Here is a 25,600-nt window from a genome sequence, read left to right as displayed (position 1 = left end):
CTGACACAGGGGGCCTTTGAAAATTCAGAGGGGGCAGGAGTTTCCCTGTGCCCAGGAAGAAATGTTAATAAACCAACAGAGGGGAGATTAGTGGAGAAGCCACGGCCTACATAACCAGATTTTTTTTTTCCTTGAAGCAGGCTAATTACTTCCCCTGTAGCTCACAGCCAGGATTTCCCTTTGCTGCATCCCACACAAGTTTAATCTCCTGGGATGAGCACCCTCATTTTACAGATCGCCCTTGTCAGTCCCCCAGGGCCTCACTACCCAGTAGCCAGCATTTGAGAAATCCCACCTCCCAGCCACACCAAGGCTGTGAGATCAGGGAATGCCCAGCTTACAGGAGATGAGGATCAGCCCATGGACTGACGGATATGACATCCCAAGCAGCCAAGAGGCCACTGGCCCCCAGCCCTCCAGTGCTGCTGAGTGGTGGCATCGACAGGAGGGGACTGAGGGGAATGAGATGTCCCACCGCTGGGACTCATCTGTAGGGACAATCTGATGTCACAGTCATGGAAGCCACCACTTGATTTGAACAGTAGAAGCTGTCAAACCAAGCAAAAATGCTTTTGTTCCTTATATTCCAGTGCCTAATTCCCAAGAACATGAAGAGGGCCACACACCTGACATCAGGGCTTCTTCCCACTCACTGGAGTGTCACAACCACCCTCCAGTGCAGCTTCCCAACAGCTCTAGGTCACTCCTGGCTTCCCAGCCCACTCTGATCTCATTGCTAACCCACATCATCCTTCCCACTTCACAGGTTCCCCCTCTGCTCCATCCAGCCTGGCCAGGTAAGGATGTCTTGCCTTCTACTCATGTTATCCTGCAGGAGAGTGAGGATGGCCCAGGTGAGAAGTGCAGTGTGTCCTTGGTCTTGGTAACAATTCTCTGGCCTCAGAGCAGGCTCCTGGGGCAAGGAAAGGGTTCAGCTGATAGTCAGGTGAGCCAGCATGAGGGAACAAGGACTGGACACTGCTGGGAGGAGGTTCTGGCTTGGGCACAGCTGAGAGGAGACCCCAGTGGTGTGAGGACAAGGGACTGGGCAGCAGTGTAAAGACCACAGCACACGGCTGCTACACCAGCAAAGGGCTAACACAAGTTTGGATGTGCCTTAAGCCCAGAGCATGGCTGGAAGGCTCCAGGTAGGCTGGGAGAGCTGGGGGTGTTCAGCTGCACAAGAGAAGGCTCCAGGGAGAGCTCAGAGCCCCTGGCAGGGCCTAAAGGGGCTCCAGGAGAGCTGCAGAGGGACTGGGGACAAGGCATGGAGGGACAGGACACAGGGAATGGCTTCCCAGTGCCAGAGGGCAGGGCTGGATGGGATATTGGGAAGGAATTGCTGTCTGTGAGGGTGGGCAGGCCCTGGCACAGGGTGCCCAGAGCAGCTGTGGCTGCCCCTGGATCCCTGGCAGTGTCCAAGGCCAGGTTGGAGGGGGCTTGGAGCAATCTGGTCTTGTGGAAGGTGTCCCTGCCCATGGCAGGGGATGGCACTGGATGAGGTTTGAATGATGAGGTGCCTCCCAACCCAAACCATTCCATGGTTCTGTGATGCCACGTTAAACTAACAATGGATCATCCACCCAAGGGAAAGGCCAGGGATGGAGTCTGTGCTGACACTGTCAAACAGAAATCTTCCCCTCCCTCTGCACCCCAGTTTGTAATGGAGCAGAAGCAGCTGCCACACCAAAGCTGATGAGCTCAGCCAAGTGTGCAGGGAAGGTATGGAGACAGCAAACAGCCCAGCTCGGGTGTGACAGGGCCTGATTCTTGGGCTGGCATCCACAGCATGCTCCCACAAATCCCTGGCATTTCCCATTACCCAGCACAACACTGATCTTGGACACTCCTGACAGATAGGGTGGCCAAACTACTGGGATGGGAAAAAATAAATTAAAAAAAAAAAAAATCCAAACAGAAACAACCCTTGGTCTAATGGTACAGAAGATGTATCTGAGGTCAAGGATAATTACATCTGCATGGGGCTGCCGCCTTTCAATCTGAGTAGTTTCATTTCTTTGTGATACCGCCCTCCTGAGTTACCCCTACATGTCTCCTTCCCTGACCTTACCCAAGAACAATGGCCATGGCCATCCCAGCAGGACAGTCAAGCATATAGGGCACAGCCAAAGAAACAACAAGGAATTTAATCCTACAGTCAAATTTGTAACTACTTGTAAAAAGGCATAAAAAAAGCATAGTTTTGCGGATTTATCAGGGTAAACCACACTGCACCCTGGGTTATATTTGCATAGATACTTACATAGATAAGAAGGCTTAAAGCCAACACTTACATAAGAAGATCCTTCACAGGAGAGGTTTGTGACAACCTCCCGAGGCTCTGAGCAGGACAGTAGCACAGTGGATGCTAAGGGTGCAGGAGATTGCTCTGCATACTTTAAGATGTAAAAGCTTTTAAGCTGTAAAACAGCAGTTGCAACTCAGACCCTTAAAAACTACTGTGAAGTAGAAGAGGATCTGTCTCAGAGTGTCACAGATGCTCTGACATTCACTGGAGCCACTCGCAAAACCCGCAGCAGCCTGAAACGTGCCCTCACCTTTCCCACATCTCCCCCTGCCAGGCCACAGCTGCCAGAGTGCACCTACGAGAACTTTGACCGCAGACACGGCGGCAGCCAGACCCTGCCCACAGGAGGGGCCGTGCCGAGGCGCAGCTGAGCAGGGGACGTGGACCCATCCCCACCCGCTCCCCCCACGGGTGTCCTTCCCCAGGGAACACAGAGCTGGCCTTGGCTGAGGCACAGAAGGTCAGACCAGCCTCGGGGAGGTTGGAACTGGATGATCTCGACGGTCCCTTCCATGATGCTGTGAGTTCCAGCCCTGCTGCTCCTCACAAGTGAGAGCAGCCTTTAAGGGGAAACAAGAAAAAAAAGAAGGGATGGAGCTGGAAGAGCAAAGCACAGGATGTCAGTTTTACCCTATCTGTGTGTTTTTAGCCCGTATCAGATATTTAGCAAGCAGGTGACAGTATAAAATTGTCTCACAGCTTTTTGCTTTGGTATTTTTCAAACATTGCTCCGAAAAGCCGTTTTCACCACTCCACTTGTCCAACCACATCCAAGTGGGCTACCGACATGTTTCAAATACTAGCTGTGGCAAAACACTACTGGAGTTTCTGATGGGGTTTGTTTCCTTTTTTAAAATTATTATTATTATTCCTAAATGTCCAGAAGAGTTTATTTAAGAGTTTAAAGGAAACCTTAACTTTAAAGAGGCATCCAAGCAAAAAAGGAAGATGGTTTCTAAAAACTGGTAGAGCTGAAGGCAGGACATAAGAAGTCTAAACTAGTCTGTGTTCTAACTTTACTGCAGCTCTGAGTGCCCAGAAACTCAGAGCTTTGTGATAAATGTGCTGTGAAAATGTTCCAATACACCCAATTTTTGGGTCTAAACCATTTCCATCCCTGTGTTACACAGAGAAGTTTTTTTAAGGCCTGACTACTCATCTCTTAAATCTCTCTTCTGAGATGAAGTCACTAGTACAAAGTCACAAAAAGGCCAAGCACAGACAAATCTCTAACCCAACTGTAAACATCCTCCAAGGTGAGGTGAACAGGCCCAGCTTATGGTATAGGGCAATGTGGGTCAACCTGGAGTCCTGCAGAGGCAGACAGATGCCCAGGATAAGGCTGGAAAGAGCAACACGTTGGCTTAGATGAGGAGGAGGAGAAAGAATTAAGAAAGAGCAAGTGGCTTGAACCTACTTTCACGTTTCTACTGCTGGATTTGATGCTCTGTGCAGCCATCCCAGTGCAGCAGCTCCAAAACTGTTCCCTGCACAATCCTGCCCCTGGTAACAACCACCAAACTGCTACTGAAATACCATCAAGCCTGCAAGCTCAACCCCAGGCTGGGAATCATTATTTTAAAGTTCACCCCTTCGTAATATCTGCACTGGGAAAGCAAAGCAGAATTTTAAATTACTTGGCCAGGATGATAAGGGGAGAAAAGAAAGAAATAGATGCAAGGATATACTTGAACCTGATCTTTTAAATCCCAGCTTAAAATCCCAGCAGTGACAAAGCCAGATTTAATAAAAGTAAGAAGAGATGCAAAGAGAAAAGGGAAGTTAGAGTAGACAGTGTAGTCACAGATCTGTGAGCTCGGTTTCACAGGTGTCACAGAGGAAAGAGACCTCAGAGATATTAGCTGGACAAATTGAATTGGATTTCTGAGCCCTTATGATTTACAGACAGAGTAATGAGAACCCACTTCTACCTGTGCATGAGATTGAGGCTTGGCTTTCTGAATTTTTCTTTCAAAAATTACTTCTTTTAACTCAACTAGTTTGGGTCCAGACAGAAGCATCAGACCTCGTGTCCCAAAACCAACTCATTCCCCCTGGTCCTCATGGGAGACTCAAACACCCACTCAAACCAGTATAAACTGGAGGGACAGTGCACACACCAGGAGGCTTCAGGTACTGAACTCATCTGGGAGGTGCAGGGAATGCCAAAGTCTTTCCAGTAAAACTAGAAAGAATAAAAAGTCAATCTATTGGTCACCACTTGGAAAATAAGGCCTCAAGCTCTGGAGTTCACACTTGCACAGAGAACTACAATTCAGGTTCAGACTTCAGCCACTGCCACACTGATCATGAAGCCAGAAGACTGGTCTGTGGGGACAGATACAGCAATTATGTGTTATCTGATGTGGATCCTTCTACCAAGTTGAAAATACCACAGTGTCTGTTACAAATTGCTTGATTTTCCTTTTTTATTTTGCATGGTCTTTGCAGACAGAGCATGTTATAAATACAACATTTGTAAAAACTCAACAGCTGAAACAATTCCTCATTTTGAAAGTGCATGTCAAACACATATTTCTGACTTCTTCACATTTATATGCAACTGATCAATAACATTGAGCCTAATAAACCCAGTGGTTTTAAGTCTTTGGGGGCAAAAGCAGCAGAATGTATTCCTCCAGACATGAATTTTCCAAAAGAGTCTGTTAAAAACCATGCTGCATTGGTATCTGGTTACTATATAGGGGGATGTACATATATATATTTATTTATAGGCTCGCAGATAGAGCAAAGAACTCTAAGACCACATTAAAATGACGGTGATCTAATGACCCAGCTGGCATAATTAGCAGAATCTGCCAAGAAGGAAAAGGTGATCTGTCCTCTAGCACCAGAACCATGGTTTAAGAGCAACAGTTCAAAGCATCATTGACCAGACAGCAGGTAGCACATTTCTATCCCCTATTGACCAGAACTCATGTTTTAACGTGCAACCGTGTCATAAACACAAAGGCACAATTAATGGAGGAAGAGAAAAAGCGATCAGTTCCTTCACAGAGCTGTAGGGACTGGGACTGCAGGACCTTGGGACAGCTCAAACAGATCAGTGATTAAAGGGACATCAAACAAGTACCGGGAAAATTCTCCTTCTGCTTTTCCTAAACAAAAGTGCATCCTATGATCAGACAAGGCAACAAAAGCAGTGATCATCCAGATGAAACAACAGATTTACAGGCTCATGGTTCATGCTTTGGCAACAGAATTGTAACAAGTGATCACCAAATTTAATACAACAAAAATGCCTCTTCACAGTGTCATCTAAAATCCTGTCATGTCATGCCCAGCTAGGCAGAAGAGAATAAGCTTAAGTGGTGGTTGTTAAACATTTCCTAAACAACCAGACTTTAGTAATTAAGGAATCCTATTTAACGTGATCATAACTGACTGTTCCCCTCTCAGACACTGGAGATCCAGAAAATATGTCTCTGGATTTAAATCCCCTTGAACTTGGCTAGAAGTTACTTGCATTTAATCAAGCAATATAGATGCAGACACACTAATATTTAGAAAACAGGAAAAAAAAAAAGTTCTTTAGTTCCTATTTTTGTTGGTATTTACAGAAGTGGTCAAAGATTGTAGGCATGCCTCTAAACTACAGATTTCTGTGGGATAGCAAAAAAGTCAAGATTTAAAATACCATCTTTTCAAATACAGGGATTTCACAAAAATCACTAGACACACACTCAGGTAAGACTCAGAGGTATCCTGGTTAAGAAAGTCAAACCTCTTTTACACACAGTCCTCCATTCACTTTGAACTGGTCTGAGTGATGACACACTGGAAAATAAAAAAAGGCACCAAGCAAAAATTTCAGACACTACAGGATGAGCTGTGCTGACTAGTGATTTGTACACCTATCCCCAGGCACCCTTCTCTTCAAAGGGCACCACGCACAGAAGATACTCAAGTGCTTTCAGTCAAAAAAAAAAAAAAAAAGAACAAACCACCAAAAAAAGCCCCAAGAAACCCAAACCATTAAGCAATTCCACAGGCCTAAAATTCAAAAGGAAAGCAAGAAAACCTTGAAGTGGAGAAAACTTGACAGTGTGCAGTTCCTATTCACAGGTCTGACTTAATTAAAGTGGAACTCTGAAGGTAAAAATCATTTGTGCAATAAGGACGCTGTTTGTAAACCAGAGCCGCCGCCGGCCCCGCGCGCCCAGCGCCGCTACCGAATGCTGTCCAAGTAATGCACTTCTGGGTACAGCGTGTTCACGAGCAGGGACAGGAGGTTATTGCCATCCCGAAGGCAGTGCTCGGGGTGCTTGATGAACAGAGAGGCCTGGGAGAGCTGCTCTTGGAAATCCATGTATTGTTTGTTGGATGACATGGCTTCGAGAGCATTCAGTGCCTACAGGGAGAAGGGAAGATGCTGTTAGCTGTGTGTACCTCGATCCGTAACACACCACCGTCTGCACAATTCCCCTAAAGGATCCTCACCTCCACAGAGTACTCAGAACAAAACAACTGTAAACTACAATCCCATAACAGTGTTTCAAGTCAACTTGTATTTGTCAAGCTGTTCTCTCCCCAAGATCAACACAAAAACTGTCCTATTAAGGCTTCCTAGGATTCTGTAACCCAAATGTTGTAAAATATTTACTTCATGAACTCAAGACATGGTTTCACAGAAATTATGTCAAACTACAAGCTGCAACACACTTAGATCTTCACTTTAGGTTGTTCTGAATATATTGACTTTCGTAGAAGTATTGTTTTGTTCCCATTAATAGTATTAAAGCTAGATATTAACTGTCAAGTTAAAAATTTTATGCAGAGAAGTCTACGTTGGCAAGTCTAGCAAGGGAAAATGTAGAAAATATTTCTGAACAAGTTTTGTTCTTTTCTTAGAGAAACAAGTTGTACTGAGCTACTTTGCTTTGGTTTCCAACCAACAGCTCCTTCCTCTTCTCAAGAGCTTACTGAAAGAACACCACGGTCAGTGCACATGCTAAAGGAGGAATGTTTATTTGTCACAGGACTTTTAAGCCCTGACTGCACATAAACAAATGTCAGTGTGAATGTAGCCCTGCTTTATCACTGAAAAGCAGTGCAAACCACAGCAGCACTGTTTTTTCCTGTTTGTTTTAAATTCCTTCTACCTGCTATGTTCCAAATTTTCTGAAGTCGGGTTTTACAGACATATGTTCGTCTGCCCCTTTTAATTGTGTAAGATTAGAAAATGGTGCCTTCATATTAATGCAAAACACTGTAAGTTTTACCCAGGATCACTTTAGGACAGAGTCAAACACACAGTCCTGCTGCCGAAGTTCAACAACAAGGTGAGAGCAGGATTTACCTTGAAGAAATGCTTGCAGTGACTCTTACAAAGTTCACCCCAAAAGCTAAACAAGCACGCAGAGAGGGCACGTCAAGCAGCCAGAGATGGGCACACCTCACCTGCTGAGCCTTCTGAGACAGCCTGGGCTCCGACCCAGCCTTGAGGCGCACCTGGCTCTCTGCAGGGATCTGCACCAGGAGGAAGGTGGACAAACTGCGGGCAACCACCCGAAACCTGCACAGGGAGAGCACAGAGGGACAAGGTGACACCAGATTTTCACATCTCAGCAGCAGATAAATTGTAAGATCTAACCATGAGGTATCTACTGCATGAGGAACGAAGTAAAGGCTTGAGAGGATCTATTCCAGTGTCACTTCAATATCACAGAATCCCAGAATGGTTGGGGTTGGAAGGGACCTTAAACCTCACCTCATTCCACCCCTCTGCCATGGGCAGCAACACCTTCCACAAGAACAGGCTGCTCCAAGCCCCGTGCAACCTAGCCTTGGACACTTCCAGGACTGGAAGGGGATCCCAGCTTCTCTGGGTATACACACAACAGGACACAACACATACTAGAAGATAACAAAATACCCTTCACATGAAAAGTTGCATCAGTTTCAAGCCTAGCTGAAATACTCCTCACCTCACATCTGAAATACTCCTCGGGTGACAGAATATAAAACATTATTACGGCCCAAATCAAGGGATGAGTTGAATGACACCAAAAATTCAGGGCAATTTGAACAGCACTGCATCCCAGAAGGTCTTTATAAACACAAAGTTATGTTTAGGTGCAGGGTTGAATTGGTGTTCCACAAACAATTATGGGATTTTTTCTCAGCATTCTTTCCACAGTGAACTTGATTTTGACACCTAACAAACTTAGTGTCTCTCTTTAGAAGGTAGACCGAATCACAAGCAAGCACATGCTCCTTTGAGCTTCTCTTAACATTTCCAATACCTCAAGGTTAGGACAGAAAATGCAATGTGTCTGCTTTTAAACAAAATCTTGTGAAGTCTGTGTAGAAAGCTGAAGCAGTTTTCTACAGACCAGCTGGAAGTATCTCCCTCTAACTAACAGTTCAAATACGAAGTTTGTATCTGCCTACAAACTTTGCTGGAGGTGGACAGAATCAGAACTGCATTTTCTTTCCTTTTTCACCACCTTTGCAGAGGTTCATACTCGCTTCTTAACCTGATGAATACACTCTCTTGTGCTTTTTCTGTGATAGGTCCAAACAACTTTACAGATCTGAAGGCAGCCTGGATTCTGATCACCTTCTGACACTGCACTGGGCATTCTGACCCAGGCTGCAGTTTCTTCAACACCATGACTCAAACCAATTGACTCACCACAGTCTCAGCCCTCACCTGGGTGACAAAGGAGACCTCCTGCCTAACCCAATAGCACCAAGCAATCCAGAAGTGAGTCTCTCCTCAGCCAGCTGGCTCTGCCGGCCCTGGATGGACAGCAGGGTTCGGATGACAGATTCAATCAGAACAGGGTCATCTTGCTCTAGCTGCACCAAGGATAACTGCATGGCTTTATGCCACCAGAGAAACAGCTTTGCCTCTTCCTTTGCTGAGCTTTAGGGAAGAGGTAAGGAGAAAAATTAGAGAAAATAAAAAGAGTCTGATGCATAGGTTAAGAAGTTTATTTCTCTCCCCATTAGATCCATGAAGAATTCAGATTGTTAATTAGTGACAGCTAATTTTATTACATAAGGATAGCATAAACTATACTACCCCACCAGTTATTATACTGCTGTAACTGCTACTGTTAGGGATTTGATCCACCAGCTATCAGGTTTTAAGGGCCTGTAAGAGGACAAAGAACAGTGCTTCCTTTTAAGCTTTACAACTGGAAATAAATGATACTGCGGTCGTAAGTGGATTTAAACTTGCCTAAGACTTGGCACAAAAGGAATTAAGCTGTATCTTTACTTGTTTGTTCTTTTTTTTACTTACCAATAAAACACTTTAAGAAGCACTGGATGTTGTTACCACAACAATTTAGACTTTTAATATGATCCTTGAGATTAGGAAACATTGAAGATTTTTGTTGAGTAAAGCCCAAAATGAAGTTCCCCCTATGCTATTTTTAATCTTTCCCCAAACAGCTGGCAGTTCAAGTTAACAAGCTCAGATTTTCCACATAAAGCACCAGCATGAGTTTCCTGCATCAGACTATCCTCACATTACTCCTCCCAGTCATTTCCTATCCCAGGCAATCTCAGATCTGATGTTTAGAGCAAGGTTTAATCTGCTTTATATGGTGGCTTTGCTGTCTCCTTCACACCTTGGCAATCAAATTACTACAGTACGTACCACAGTGAAAGTGTTTTTTGAATTTCAAGAAACAGTGGGAACATACCTTTTCCCAAATTGTTCTTTTACAGAAAATATGAACACTATCAACGCTAACACAGAAAAATGATAATCAGGATTGCTAAATCCTGGCAACTTCAGCAGCAACTCTAACTACAGTTGTTACATATGTTAAGTATTTTTATTTTGACCCCAAGGCTATGCATCCTTTCCCCACAGAACCCAGTTATCTGAGAAGTTTTACAGCAATACAGGCCACCAACCCTGGGCATCCCACCAGATCCACTGGCTCCAGACTTGGTTCAGAGCTGCTGCACAGGCCCCATCCAGCAGCTTTCAGCACCAGGTCTCTCAGAATGCCAGACTGAATATTCAGCACATAACACATCCCACCTTGTGGACACGCTGGGAAGTGGAACCCAGAGCGATTCACGGTTTGCTTTTGGTCATTTTAACTGAGCGCAAATCCAGGCTGTCATTGAAACCGAGCTCATCTGACTGAAAAATGACTGAAACTCACTAATTTGCTAGCAAATTAAATTTCTTCTTCTCTTAAACCACCACAGCTATTTTCTGTTGGCACTGCATATGGGTAGACTCAGTATTAGTAGACAGAGAAGGACAGGCCATTTCATCCAGCAGCCTGTTGAAATTAACTTAATTAACCAGGGCCACCTAATTATACCAGCTACACAACTCTAAATAAACTTTAATATAAATAATAATAATCTAAAAGTTTGGGCACATTCAGAAGCTTCAAGTTTCATACCTGGGGTACACTTGCTCCAGCCATTTGCTGATGGTCAGCAGGATTTTCATTTCATTGGTAAGGGTTTGGTCAGTGTTCAGGCATTGCAGCAGGTAGACATAGAGGGTCAAGTAGCTTCCTAAAGACAGGCACTCCTGCAGGAATTCTTCCATGGTTAGCTCAGGAACTTGGAGGGAGGCAAGTATAGGGCCCCAGCCTAACTCCTGGTGATGAGGGGAATCTTTGAAGAAAGCAGAAGAATAAAAAGCGTGTGAGAAAGCAGCACTTGGTAAAACCTAAGAACCAGGGCTACTAGTTAAGAGAATCTGGGCTGGTTTAGGTGTTTTTCAGGGAATCAGCATATCATGCAACTGATGGAGAGGAAAGAAAAATTCCACTATCATAGGGCACCTCCTTGAGGTCAAGGTGAGATTATTTTCTCAGCATTCAGCCAGGACTAAAATTTGAACATTTTAGCAATGGAATTAGAAGTATTTCCCCCAGGTGTACTGAAATCTTCCACAGAGTGAAAGAAACAGAAATGTAGTTCCACAAGGATTATGTAAACAGAAAAATAGAAGAAAAAAGAAACCAAAGAAAACCACGCACACCACACTTACAGAGTTTTACCAAACCAGAGTATTTTTTTCTTAAATTAGCCTACAGAACACCCTACAGAGAAGGGGAAAAATGTCTTTTGTTCTCCTGGGGTGATTTTTTTTTTATGAAGTCCTCCACTTTAGCTGGAAAAACAGCCACACTACACAGAGCAAATCGGTTTTCACGGAGACAGGTATGGATATTAAGGAAACACACAATTAGAGCAGCTGTAAAACCCAAACCACAATCACAGAATCACAAAATAGTTTGGGTTGGAAAGGAACTAAAAGACCATCTTATACCCCCCCCAGCCATGGGCAGGGACATCTTCCATTAGACCAGGTTGCTCCAAGCCCCGTCCAACCTGCCCTTGGACATTTCCAGGGATGGAGAAGCCACAGGTTCTCTGAGAAACTTGTGCCAGGGCCCCAACACCCTCACAGGGAAGAATTTCTCTCTCATATCCCATCTACCCTGCATCAGCGTGAAGCCATTTCCCCTTGTCCCTACCCATGGCAGAGGGGCCAGAACAAGGTGATCTTTAACACCCTTTCCAACCTCAAGCACTTCATAATTCCAGACAATTTGTGCACAGTGGCATCCCGGACTGATCAGAGACAGTGACACAGAGACAGGCTCCTACCCTTGCTGAAGTAGGAAGTGATGCAGGCCTCTGTGGTCTCGGCCATGTGGCGCACGGAGGCCAGGCTGTGGCACGCGGCCGTGAGGAGGGGCATGGCCAGCAGCCCCTGCACTCTGCTGTTGATCCACTTGCGCAGGCTGCCCCGCAGAGACTCGGCCGTGGTGATGCTGGAGTTGTTCAGCATCATCAGCGTTTCCATGAACAGGCTGCTGAGGGCCAGGTGGCGCGTCTGCAGATCCATGTCTGCAAGTCAGAAAGCAGAGAAGCATTTCAGTGAAGAGACGCTGGAACCCAGGTTCAGCTTCACCACTGGACACTTTGTGTGGACACTGGTCTTCCTCGTTACACATCTTTGTGGGCCATGGGCAGAAGAGACACAGCCCCTCACAACCATTTCTGCGGACTACAGCAAGACACAGTTTTCACCTGAACTCACAGTTTGACAGAGGAACCTCAAGATAGTACTGGTACTAAAAAGGAGATCTAGATAAATCCTGTGTGTCTGGACACACCATACCACTAGGGTACACCAATATACCTCTTCTATGTCAATACTGTCAAGTTTTACTAGCTTTATGATTTAGAACCATTTGTGAGAATCCACTCATAGAATCATAAAATGTTAGGGGTTGGAAAAGACCTTAAACATCATCTAGTCCCAACCTTCCTGCCATGGGCAGGGACACTTTCACTAGACCAGGTTGTTCAAGGACTTATCCAACGTGGCCTGGAGCACTGCTAGGGTTGGGGCATCTACAACCCCCCTGGGCAGCCTGTGCCAGTGTCTCACCACCCTCAGAGTAAAGACTTTCTTCCTAACATCTAACCTAATTTTCCCCACTTTAAGTTTGTAGCCATTACTTCTAATCACTCAGGACCAAGAGAATGGATTTGTGTCATTCCTCCCTTTAAAAAAGAGGTAAATGACAAGTAAAATAAAAATTAGAAAAAACCCTAAACCACCAGATGACAAAGAAATTTATCCCTCAAGCTCCTGTGTATCAGCCAGTTTTATTCACAACACAACCCCTGTTTTTAATGTTGGTTCTGTCACTCTTGACAGCTCCGTGGAGTAAGATTCATATTTTTGCTTTGTGCTAATATACCACTTATATATACATCACCAAAGCACCATGCCCTGCTGCCTGTAAGGGACACATGACAGTAATGCAAATAATTAAATCATCACAGATCAATCTACTCAGCAGAACAAAGCATTGAACAGCTTTAAGGTGATTTGCCATTTCTTCAACACAAACCTGGGGGACTAAAGATGACTACATCATCTAGCAACTTGGCCATTTCTTGTTCCAAAACTGCAAGGGTTATCTTTCCACTTTGTTCTAAGGTGCTGAGGAACTGAACCACCTGGCGAATGTATGCTCGGCACTTCAGTGTTGCATCCTGTCAAACAAAATTAAAATCAATTAGGGGACCAAAAAAAAAAAAAAAAAAGAAAAATCACACCTAGAACTCTTTCCTTATTCTGTAATATACACAAGCAGAACTTTGCAAAAGCCAGTAACAGCATGGAGATGCTCCAAAACTAGTTCAACTCACAAGGTGGATGTGACTATCCGAAGATGCCCCAAAGCCTGCTGAGATTTTCAGGAGCTTCACGATCAGTTCAGCTCCAGCATCCTTAGCAAGGATAACAGAGGGAGGGTAGTGACTGTTGCAGTAGCTGATGATGCTTTGGTAAGATGAAATGCCCACAAGCTGCCAAGGAAGGGAGCTGGTCTGTCCAAGAAGATTTATGAGTGGAGATTCCTGAAGATTTAAAGACATGGGTTTAAGCTACACCTTCTTTGCAGTTTTCAATTCATATGCACCGTACTCAATACTGGAAGGAAGATCTGGCTTCAGAATTTGAAGGAGATGGAGCAGAAAAGCCACAGAAATAGATGACCATTGGGAGTCTGTCTGAAAACCAATTCTTTATTCAAGCAGTAAGCTAACACATGTATTTCATCTCTAGCATTTGCAAAACTGTATGCAGACTGTTGCAGTAGCTCTAATCAAGCATGAAAGTCAGTGGAAAAAAATGTTAAAATCTGACATGTAAAAATGTAAAGATGGCTAGAAAGATATGGAGACCCTTCAAGTTAAAGTCACTTCAGTACAGGTTTAAAAGAGGCATTAAAATATTATTTTTAAAAATAGGTTCATCTAAGTTCACAGTAGAAATTGTGTCCCTAATTTTTGATTCAGTGAATCATCCACCAACCTGGGAGACTCCACATGTGCTTTTTCTCATAAACACCACCCTAAACAGCACAGCAGGGATGGAGACACAGCTCACACAAGCAGTGCAAGTCAGCAGATGGAAAGCTGTCTGTTTACAAGCAGCTCTCATCTATTCTTAAATATCTGCAGTAAAAAAAGAGCCCCCTGGACACAGAGAAACACCAGCTGGCATGGAGCTGAGTCAGGAGAGGTGCAGGATGAGTATCAGGGAAAGGTCCTTCCCCCAGAGGGTGCTGGGCACTGCCCAGGCTCCCCAGGGAATGGGCATGGCCCCGAGGCTGCCAGAGCTCCAGGAGCGTTTGGACAGCGCTGCCAGGGATGCCCAGGGTGGGATTGCTGGGGTGTGTGGGCAGGGCTGGGAGTTGGACTCCATGACTACTTCCAACTCAGGATATTCTATATCCTACTCTATGTTTCTACAGGTTTTAGAATGAACAAATACTAGAATTGTGCTGACAATCCAGAACTAACACAAATTACACTACTTCTACAGGAATGTGACACTGGTACAACAAGTACTTCTCAAGTTGCTCATGCCCTGGAACACAGGGCTGAGAAAGTTTGAGATTTAGATCAAGGCATCACAAGAGTGCTCTGGGAGGCAAAAACCTCCTGACAGTGTGTCAGTTTAACACACTGCTGGAGGGAAGGAGGGAATTCCTGAGGCTGACTCACACCATGTGCAAACAGCTATCTTCTGAAGCTTGAGAAGGTTCTGATAAGCAAACATGTTCAGGTCAAAGCACATGAACTCTGGTAATTTTCCTAAACTGAAATACAATGATGGTCAAAGGCTGCTGGTGACATCTTGATGTGGCATCTTGTAATGCCTCAGAGGAAATGGAGAACAGAAGATGCTGCAAGTGGAAGAAAGCTGACAGATGTGAAATGGGACTTCTTGAAGACAATCAAGACCCTCTGCAGAGTCCTCCAGAAGCAATGAACTGGACTTAGTCACATTGCATGTCCCTTCTAGTAAAGGATTATTTTTCTTTTAAGAGATGGGTAGGAACCTTCACAAAAATTACCTCTTTGCCTATAAGCTGTTCCTCCTTTGCCAACAGCACCATCATATACAGCAAACAGACAATCATGTTGTGAGTCTGAGGGTGAGGGTTGGGATTCCAAGCATCAGAGAGGACACTGACCCAGTTTATTTCACATAAAACATAACCCAAGAACAAGAAACAACTCTTGGGGCTGCCTCTTTCAATCTAGAAAGGAGAAAGGGAAAAAGGTGCGTAAAACAATGCAAGTACAATGTAAGATGTAAGTACTTTCATACTTTTTAGTTCCTTAGCCAACTGTAAATCTACAGCAGCATTTTAGGTCAGCAGAAGAGTAGACAAATGTCTTCTCTCCATCATTTCATTCCCCCTCTTGCAGCTTTACCTTGTCTCAGATGACTTGGAAGTGAGAACAACATGGCACTAGCAAAATATATTAAATCTAACTAAAAACATTATATACATAAGCAATAAATGAGACATTCAAGCACATCAACGAAAAGGGAGCTGTACAGCTCCCCACAACTTTGTCTAGGACTCAAAAGCACTCCTTTACAAAAATCCATCACAAACTGAGCAGCTGTGAATGCTACAAACAAACTTTAAAAGCCTACTTGCTAAAAGAACTGTCTCTTGCTCTCCAGCTCTTTTCGAGGGCAGCACTGACTTCGAACTTAATTCAACAGTTCCCATGAACTCACTTTAAAGAACTCTTCCATAAGCATCTGGTCGGGATGCATTTCCTTCCATGGAAGCCTTCTGAACTCAGTGTGGAAAGCATAGAGAATAAACTCTGGCATTTTGGGGGCTGTGCAACATTCACAGTAATGCATTAGGTGTAACCAGAGAGCCCCATGGTGGCTTGGCAACAGCTTTTCTAGAATCAAAGAAAATTGCTGAATTAACAACAGAAAAAAATTCAGATAAAACTTGCTTTCAGAAGAAAGTATATTTCTGAAGATGAAAACTTGTGAGTTACACTAAAATACACTCAAAGAAAAAAATGCACACTAAATTTCTGTGGTTTTTTTCTCCAAATCAGAAGTGAGGAGGTTAGGATTTCATGCTCACCTTTAAAGCTCTCATGCAAAAGCTTGATGCAATCTGCAAACAAACCGACCACGGTGGAGGCTACAGGAGTGTCACTCTCCAGCCAAGGGTAGCAGGGCTGGCTACTGAAAACAGGCACAACACAAATTTCAGTGTTCAGTTACCTGATCATAAACATTTGCAATTTAAATATTCTAAAGCAGTGAAGTACAAGTATCAGCAGTTCTCCCACTTTCAGCTCTTTGGGACTCTCCTCTTCTTCCTTAGAAGAGCTACATAGTTTACTATCCCACTGAAGAGTAACCAGAAATTACTTGTTTGGTATTTCATGATGGAATTAAAACAACAGAGTTTCTCAGTGATATTATTCACCAACTGCAGACAACCTTCTAACTTCAGTGCTGACAGTGCATTCACAACTCCAAAAGCTTTTAATTTTGAAAGAAAGCACAATTTGAATGTATAGTAGCATAACTAACTTTTCACGTGAAGGCAGAGGTACACAAGGCAATAGATCATCACAGCACTGATTTAGCCTGAAGTTTCTTTACATACCACTGGCATTTGGGGTTATATTTGTTTGGCTTTTTTGTTTTCTTTTAAACAGGTATTATAGATATTATGGAAGCTAAAAAAAGGGAATCTGAAATTCAAGTTTCAGCGTTTTTAAAACTGAGTGAAATCCTTCACATAATCAAGCTCTGCTCATGTTATTATTGCAAGATCTTTGTCATATCTAAAATAATTATTCTATCCAAACCTTGGAAAATTTGATGTAGGTCATTAATTAGTTCTGTAATTATTAAGGAAATGACAAAGTGAGACCTATTTAAATGGAAGGCAAGACAGTCACAAATTATTAAAAACCAGGTAATAATGAAAGTCATTCTTACAGGACTAAAGTCCCTACTTTAGCAAAAATTAATTTAATTTTAAAATGCAATACATACCTTGCATCTTCTTTATCCAAGACCAGTATCCATGGTTTAAAGAGTCCAGCAATGACTGAATACAAGGACTGCAATGCTAAAAGGAAACAAAACAAAGTTGCTTTTTTCTTTCAAATCAACAACAGTGAACATATTACACTTTTCTAAATTTGCATATAATATCCTTTTCTCACTCTAACATTCACAGAATTATAGAATAATTAAGACTGGAAAAGACCTCTAAGATCATTGAATCCAACTATTCAATCAGTCCTTTCTAGTCAAATAAGAATTTAAAATACAATATGCTTGATAATAACTGTTAACAATATGGCTGTATGAACAACCATCACGAGCATTTTGCATTGTTAAGATGTTTTATTAGTATAATTTTAATAATACACCAGAGATTGTGGGGGTAATGATGATCCACACTTTAAACCTCCACATACTAAAATGTTTTAATTAAAATTTAAATTAAAATTAATTAAAAATTAAAGTAAAAGCCAACTTTCTCCAGATCTAAATCATGCATGATGAAATTCAGTAGTATCTCCTTCCAAACCTCTGCTCAGTGCAAAAGACTATTTTTCTTGAAGAAAGTGCAATCACCTCATAAAATAATTTTGAAGCAAGCTCAAATATAGAAGAGCCTCCTTCTCAGATTATAAAGCATAAAGTCCTACACGGCCACGAAGTAGCATCAACATTTCCCATCTGTATTTTAATACAAATGCAAAGTAAAAAATTTTACTGTTTATTTAAATGGCCCTTAACAGGCAGAATTAGAGAAATTAGGTACTTAAGTAATTTGCTTTTAAGACACATTACCTGCTAAAATTCTGCTACTCCCAATAGGTTCTTGGGCTAAATTGTCAACTTCAGTGTCAATAAGTCGTTTAATGAGATACTCCAGGAATTTGTTCACTTCAGCCACATAAGGAGTCCATTTTGAAAACAGGCCGAAAGTCCTGAAGTCCACCGAGGCCAGTCGGAGTTTGCAGAAGGATGTAGAAAGCCATTCTATTGTCTCTCTGACCTGTAAAAAGAAGGAAGCTGTTAATCAGCTGCAGAAAGGCTGCACAGCAGTGCTATCTGTCACTGGAGGGAAGCTGTTTCACCTGAAAAATATCAATCAACCCAAGAGGCACCCACCTGTTCTGTAGAGAGGAGAGTTTTTGCAGCCTCCCTCACCACAGGAGCTTCAGCAGAATCACTTCTCTTGACACTGCCCTGCTCAATCGCCAGTGAATCACACCCCAAAGCTCTAAGTGATGCCTTCCAGCAGTCAGGGCTTAGAAGCTGCTCTGATGAGCCTTAGGAGAAAGAAGGGAATGCACGCATGAAAACCACAAAGTTAGTCCCCTTCTCTCAAAAAAGGTTGAAATTAGAGCTCCCTGCTACACGAAAAATTAGGTAACACGGGAGTTTGAAAGCCCCAAGTTTGAGAGTGAGAGATTATCTCTAATTTGCAAATGTAATCAACTTAACATTTCCTTTTGGCATCTACATGTTTCTCTCCTTAGAGATCTTCCCAGGCACTTTGTACATCCCTGGCCGCAAACACACATTTAGAGACAGCTGGTATCTCAGCAGGTATGGTATGACAAAGAGAAGTACTTTTGCTCTCATTTGAGGGACACATCAGATTATGGGTGGCATCAAATGTCAACCAGGACATTTTCAGCAGATTTCAGTGTCAGTTCCAGGTCTTCATATTTCCAGTTCTCCACCTGATATTGAAGGGTGATCAAAAACCCTTTGGTTTTGGTTTCTGCATTACAGACTGTGGCATAACCATAATTAATAGGTGCTTCCATTAACAGGAGACCACTCCTCCATCCTTCTCCTGCTACATGGGCTGAAAAATCTGTTGTCATGGATGTGTGTGCCCTGAGCCACAGAAGAGCTACAATATGTCTAATAAAAATACATCACATAGCAAGGCACATGAAAGTGCCCACAGAAACCTAAGGAAGTCTAAGTTGTACTGCATTTGTTGCTGTTTAACTCTACTGCACAGAGTTCACTTTTTTAAGCCAGAAGGGTTCTGCACAAGGAGCTTAAAATGCATCACCTCAGATACTTACTTTGCACAAACAACCTTAAGAAATCACTGTAGTGGTCAGGGAACTGATACTGGAGAAGGTTAGTCCAATGCTTGCAGAAGATATTAAATGGCATCAAAATATCTTCTTCAGGTTCCAGGCCACATGCATTGAGGGCCAAGTGAATGGACTCCAGGAGCTGGGTGCGCTCCGAGAGAGGCGGCTTGGCCACGCTCAACCACTGCGTGAGGTCAAACTAGAACAGAGCACAGGGAGCATTCGCAAGCACAAGATTTGACAGCCACAACACTTCTGGGAGAAGGGAGAAATCGCCAGGGAAATAAAATCATGACATTTTTATGTGTTTAAGAAAACCCTCATGAATGTGCATCTTGTTAGCCCTAGCTCCAAACCTCACTCTCCAAAGGCTATGATTTAGCATACCGCAGAAGTCCCTAGATTTATTAAACAGCCCTTGGCAGGGGGGCTCAGATTAATAAAGATGCATCTGAGTTTCCACACAAGCATTAAACTGGACCTGATGTCCATAGTCCATAAATTTTTAGATGGAGGAGCAAAGCTTTCGCAGCCTCTTGAGCAGCTGCTCAGACCTCGGTCAGCAGGGACAATGCTGGCCACTGTCACCATGGACAGCTCAGAGTCCTGCCCAGGACAGACTCTCTGCTGCTTCCAGCTGTCACCCTGTAACTAAAGAGGAGAATCAGAGCAGTATCAAAGGCCAAGTGTTACACTAATTTTTCCACTGGCAGTATCATGAGTAACACGATATGTGTAAATCACTTGCTATTACCTAATTCAGTTTTAAGACAGGCAGGAAGGACGTGGGTGCCAAAAAGAGCTGGCAAATGCAGACACTGTTCCAAATTTTGTTATAAGATACCTGGCATTCACTGGCTACTGTGATGAATGTCGCTGCAGAGATAATCAGGCAGAAGAAGCCATCAAGAGATGGTTTTAATTTCAGCACTAAGCCCTGGGAAGCACATACTGATACTATGTGTGCTAGAAAAGGCTATTTAAGCTATTCTCTTTTGACTCCAGCACCTCTTGATCTTAAATTACTATTCAGTATGACCAACACAGCTCTACAGAACCGGTCAATGCTATTTTAAAATACCAGATTTGCACTTCTTTCCTCTTTAGCCCAAAGACAAGGTCTTCAGGGGAAGAACACCCACAGACCAGACTTTACCTTTGTCAGCAGCATGAAGACAACATCACTATTATCCTCACTCAGAAAGGCCACAACTTTTTCGTATAAAGTCACAAATTCACTGGGAGAGGCAACAGGAGTGAAGTAAGGAGAAAGGAGAGTACAAAGCCTTCGATTCTGCAGGATTGTCTGGAGCAAACGCTTGCACTCTGATTTGGTCCCACTGATGAACACCTGAGAAAAGTGGGAATGGTGGAAAATATAACAGCCAAATATGAGCCAACTGGGAAATACATCTCTTAAGCTAGTTGTTTCGACAGTCACAGTTTTGGTCCTTTTATAAAAAGGGAAGATTTTCTCAAAAACAAAACACTGTATGAGATTAACATCAGCTAAATGCTGTTGGTCCACAAGATATAACACAAAATAAACACATCTCCCTAGCACATTTTAAAACAGCATTTATGATCACAAATGTTGCCTGGAAATACCATTTTTTTCTGATGGAATAGTACAAGAAAATGAATCCTGATCTGACCAGCCGTGCTTGATAATAGGAAAAATTTAACTGAACTACAGCTCTGAAGAACTTCTCATCACTTCAGCTGTTAGAGGTGCTCAAGGACAGCTGCACATGGAAATAAGCTGCATCTAAGATAAAAATAAGGATCTTGACCCAAAGCAGAGGCTAATGATTTTTCTCAGTGCACAAACACAGCAAACATTATCACCACCAACAAGCACTTATCTTCTTTTCCAGCAAACTTCTGGTATAACTCACTACACAGAGAACACTGCAAGGCTGTAGAAGAAAACGTCTAAATACTGAAGTTGACAAGATGTACATCAACCAGAAAGCGACAAGTAAAAGCAAAGTCTATGCTGAAACACACTTCTATGAACTGAAAGTATCCAAACCCTAGTTATCTGCCAAACTCTAGCATTTAACTAGCACAATGACAATTTATTAACATTAGGCAGGCACCTCAGATCAAGTTTTTATTTTGCTTAAATGCAAGCCTTGCCTTTCCTGAAGACTGTGCATATTACACAATTAGTTGAAAAGAAAATGGGATAGAAGCTTAGAAATTAACTTTCAGGCTTCTGAACATGTTAGACCTCCCAATGTCAGCAAGCAATTTGAATAAGAATAGGCATCCAAAAATCAAATTTTAAAAACTTAGAAAAATATTTTCATATTGAAAAAGTAAACTCACTTGGCCCAGAATCTCAATGCAGGACGTGAAGAACTGTCTTGTGGGAGGATTGCGTTGAGTTTCATCACACACATATTCTACCAGTGTAAAAAACAAGCCAATTCCAACTTTCTTGATTGCAGGCATAGGCTGCACCTTGTAGATATTTATGAGGGCCCTAAAAAAATTAGGTTAAAAAGGCAAATTAGATTTACACACAGAGAATAACCTGTGACAATAAAGAAAGGTTTCTTGCCAATATATAGCCTTGAGATGGGTATTTGTGATATCCCCTGAGTATCCCTCCTTCTCATATCCAGGCTGAAAAGTCACAGATTTAGCTCATGTAATTTTGCTGCCTGAAATGGATACTCCCAAACCTTAGCAAGTCTCTATAACCACAGTCAGAAAGTGAACACTGAAAGACTTCCACAGCAGAGTTCCACTGGATTATTTCTCCCTCTAATCAAGTAATCATCATATTCTGATGGCATCTCAACTACCTTTGTATTGCAAGAAAAATTACCTCATTTTATTTCACAGGCTCAACAATAAAAGAATTAAAACAGAATCAATCTTTTCTTGTGTATTGCCAAGTAAATGTTTTGTTGAGATTAAATCCCTGTCTCCACTGAGTCTGAATTAAAAGAGCTGAAGAAGATGCAGTTTCACAGATGTAAATCCCAAGGACTAGTTCATCCACAGAATTTTTCAAATCAACGATCAAGAATGAACAAGTAGAAGTAGTAAGTAAATCCTTTTACTTGTACAATCATTACACTCTGTAGCAAACCAGCTACACTAAGAGAATCCCAGCAGAAATTTGGAAAATTGAGAATGAAGTTGCAAAAGTGGACCTCTGGAAAGAACTGTAAAAGATCTTCAAGTGAGCAAGAGGGCCTTGGATGACCCCATTTTATTCACACTCCCTAAAAGAGTGGTATTATCTAGCCTGCTTCCACTGCAACATTTTGTTTCACAAATTGAAAAACTACTTCAAATTATAGCACTCTATTAAAGAATTATGCTCTGCACTATAATACAGAAAAACCCATAGAGAGTCATACTGGAATCATGTAATTTAGCCTATAGCTGAGACAGCTGTGGTACAAGTTTCCCACTTCCTGAAGTTTAGCACAGCATCCGTGTCATGACTCAGTGTGCTTTTACAGGATTAGGAAGGCTGTTATAAGGCACAGAACAATAAAAAGAAGTAGAAAACAATAAACAGAAGTACAACACAATAGTGTGTGCCCTGTTGAGCCTCAGTGACCCTCTGATAATAAGAAATACTCCTTTAGAGGTCTCAGGATTGTTGGCCCAAGCTGACAAGCATGAGGGAAAACACATGAACAGATTCCACATTTTAACTCCAACATACCAAAATGGAAATACAAACACCCCTGCCCAGAGCAGTGTCTGAACAACCTACGTTATGAAATTCTCCACGTGAACAGCTGCTTCCACAACACCCAGAGAAGGTGGCTTCATGGCTTCTGCCTGCAGTTGTCTCACTTCTTTGCGCAAAGCATGAAGCTGCTGGCTCACTGCTTCATTTTTGTGCTTCCCTTCAAACTAAATGACAAAAGGACACATACTCATTTCAGAATTAACACGGTTTTGCTAAAACTCTTCCATGTTGCAGCTATTCGTAAAAACAAAGCACAGTCCAGTCAGTCAGAGAACTCTGAATTTGGATGGTTTTCCCCCTGAGAGCTTTGATCAGATTCAGTACATTGTGCCCAAGCACACATCTTTGGACATGTTCCTAATTAATTATCATACACACTAATATAATTCATGTCTTTTATCTAAGGCTTTTAATCCACAGGGACTAAAACTTAGAGGGGATCAAAAAATTCATTTACTAAGCAACATCTTTAAACATTTTCATGCTTCTATTCCTATCAGCAGGCAAATTCCCACATCCATACACTGGGAAGCAGTTTAGAATGGATACCATGAGCAAAAAAAATCATGCAACAACTTATTCTTCAGCTCTTGATCTGCTTCTCCTTCTGAGCATTACACATGAGGTGTTTCAGATCACTAAGATGTCTGTGGATTTATTTGGTCACACACTACCATTTTTACAGTAATTCAGCCATTTCACACTCATCCTCTATGTCCAACAGCCCCAAAACAGAGGTGATGCCGTGCCTCTAACCTGGATGGTGAGCTGAGCTGCTCCCTGGCAGCCTTTATTTGAAGTTCCCCTGCACTCCAGGTGGAGAGTGATCTGCTCCTCCCTGTTGACATACAGCTTAGGCACCGTGTCCAGTATCTCACTGTTCAGAGCAACATGCTGAGACTCCCAGAGAGCTGCAGTTCTGAAAGGCATTTATTAATAAAATTACCACAATCTTTCCCGGAAACGGCAAGGCTAAGATTTTATAAGCAACAGAGGAGACTTCAATTTGATGTGCTGTACAAAGACTCATGACACCTTCCTGGAAAACATAAAAGGTTATTAAATGAAATTGAGCTAAAACTTCAAAGTAATAGCACTTCAAAGTAATAAAAAAAACAGGTTCATAAGAACAAAAATACTCAAGTATGTGTGAGTTCTTTTGAATTACTTTAGATGACAACCTGGAAGGACACTAAACAGAATAATCTCTGTAGGAAACGTAATTTTCCACCAGACAAAAAAAAAAAAAAGCTGGAGTGTGATGATTCAGTCAGAAGGGGGAAAAAAAGAAAGAAAAAAGAGAACCCAAGTAAAATTAATGCTGGAATTGTTTAGACACAGCCTCTCGTGGGCTTAGTAGTTTTTGTTCTGGTTCATAATATCGTTATTAAATGACTACAATGAGTAAGAATGACTACAGATTGACCAATTGTGATTGAAAACAATTCAGCTGGATATCTGAGTAGGAATATTAAAAACAGAAAGTCTCTTTCATTCGCAAAGCTAGCAGAACCAGAAATCAGATTTCTCTCCTGGGTGCTTCATATTGCAACTACTACATCAGTGCCAAAGGGTTAAATAACTCGTTGTCAACAAATCTAACCTAAAAGGAGGCTTTATTTCAGGAAATATGACAAATGAGAAAAGAAGTTAGATGCTGTCTGAGGTAATCTCGGTCACTAGATAAGACTTGTGCACTCTTATCTCAGTTGAAGAAGTAGAATAACAACATGATAGACCAGAAGAAAGATAGAACAAATGGGACAAGAAGCAGAAATCAAGTATTGACAGTCTTGTGCCAACACCACAAATGAGGCTGCTGTGAAGGGCATCTTCAGGAAGAAATTGTTCCCTCTGAGGGTGCTGAGGCCCTGGCACAGGTTGCCCAGAGCAGCTGTGGCTGCCCCAGGATCCCTGGAAGTGTTGGACATTGGGGCTTGGAGCACCCTGGGATAGTGGAAGGTGTCCCTGCTCACAGCACGGGGTGGAATGGGGTGAGCTTTAAGGTGCCTCCCAACCCAAACCATTCAGAGACTCCATGATCATTTTAAGGCACTGCTGGACACACTGCTGAGGCACAAGGAACACAGACATGACTCACCTGGCGTGTTGCTGCAAGATGTTCAGGTCCGTGCGCATGAGCTGGATTGCATCTTTCTGACTCACGAGACTGGCAGAGGAAATCACTGGCACAGGAGCCTTCATCGTCTGCAGTGGCAGAGGGGGCTTGGGAGTATCAAACTTCTTCAAATTATTCATGATCCTCACTTTGGCTACAAAAAAAAAGGAGAAACAAGTTTGGTCAATAAGAAAACTAGGAGAAGCTGAACAAAAACATTTGTTTGCATGAAGCATTTTTAACTGTGGACAAATATTTCTCAGGATTCCCCCTTTTAAAAAGAAAAAAAAAAAATCACTCGACTAATCTTCCTATTTTTGCCAAAGTTTATTTCACACAGCTAATTTTCATGACCAGCTCTTCCATCACACAAAGATTAGGATCAAAAGACCCAATGGTTTCCTTGTTTTCCCCAAACACTCCTATCTTCCGGTTTTCCTGTCACCCCATTTATTTTACTCGTCTGACAGAGGCTCCCAACACAAAA

The 25,600-nt window shown here is 42.6% G+C and overlaps 2 protein-coding genes across 3 annotated transcripts in view; one reads left to right on the top strand and one right to left on the bottom strand.

The window, feature by feature from the left end:
- The window catches only part of SIGLEC15 (sialic acid binding Ig like lectin 15), a 10,201-nt gene extending 5,403 nt beyond the window's left edge, over positions 1-4,798 (top strand). The window contains exon 3 of the mRNA XM_017743668.1: positions 2,421-4,798. Coding sequence (XP_017599157.1) covers positions 2,421-2,679 — 259 coding nt within the window. The 3' untranslated portion in view covers positions 2,680-4,798. The remainder of the gene's footprint in view (positions 1-2,420) is intronic.
- Positions 4,720-25,600, bottom strand: part of EPG5 (ectopic P-granules autophagy protein 5 homolog) — a 51,131-nt gene continuing 30,250 nt past the window's right edge. The window contains exons 25-43 of one of the 2 annotated variants that reach the window (XM_017743696.1): positions 25,096-25,267; positions 23,751-23,913; positions 23,016-23,158; positions 21,605-21,761; positions 20,427-20,621; positions 19,256-19,469; positions 18,321-18,481; positions 17,997-18,204; positions 17,187-17,262; positions 16,258-16,358; positions 15,888-16,063; positions 15,208-15,393; positions 13,493-13,702; positions 13,192-13,336; positions 11,933-12,175; positions 10,711-10,930; positions 8,985-9,200; positions 7,730-7,844; positions 4,720-6,680 (exon numbers count right to left, since the gene is read on the bottom strand). In XM_017743696.1, coding sequence (XP_017599185.1) covers positions 6,498-6,680; positions 7,730-7,844; positions 8,985-9,200; positions 10,711-10,930; positions 11,933-12,175; positions 13,192-13,336; positions 13,493-13,702; positions 15,208-15,393; positions 15,888-16,063; positions 16,258-16,358; positions 17,187-17,262; positions 17,997-18,204; positions 18,321-18,481; positions 19,256-19,469; positions 20,427-20,621; positions 21,605-21,761; positions 23,016-23,158; positions 23,751-23,913; positions 25,096-25,267 — 3,284 coding nt within the window. In that variant the 3' untranslated portion in view covers positions 4,720-6,497. Of the gene's footprint in view, positions 6,681-7,729; positions 7,845-8,984; positions 9,201-10,710; positions 10,931-11,932; positions 12,176-13,191; positions 13,337-13,492; positions 13,703-15,207; positions 15,394-15,887; positions 16,064-16,257; positions 16,362-17,186; positions 17,263-17,996; positions 18,205-18,320; positions 18,482-19,255; positions 19,470-20,426; positions 20,622-21,604; positions 21,762-23,015; positions 23,159-23,750; positions 23,914-25,095; positions 25,268-25,600 lie in introns of both variants that reach the window. The other variant, XM_017743695.1, reaches the window with a different exon arrangement.

The sequence above is a fragment of the Corvus brachyrhynchos genome, unplaced genomic scaffold (genome assembly GCF_000691975.1).
Source record: "Corvus brachyrhynchos isolate BGI_N302 unplaced genomic scaffold, ASM69197v1 scaffold8, whole genome shotgun sequence".
NCBI classification, from domain to species: domain Eukaryota; kingdom Metazoa; phylum Chordata; class Aves; order Passeriformes; family Corvidae; genus Corvus; species Corvus brachyrhynchos.
Note: the sequence above shows the minus strand (reverse complement) of the source record. Positions and strands in the feature narration are given on the sequence as shown.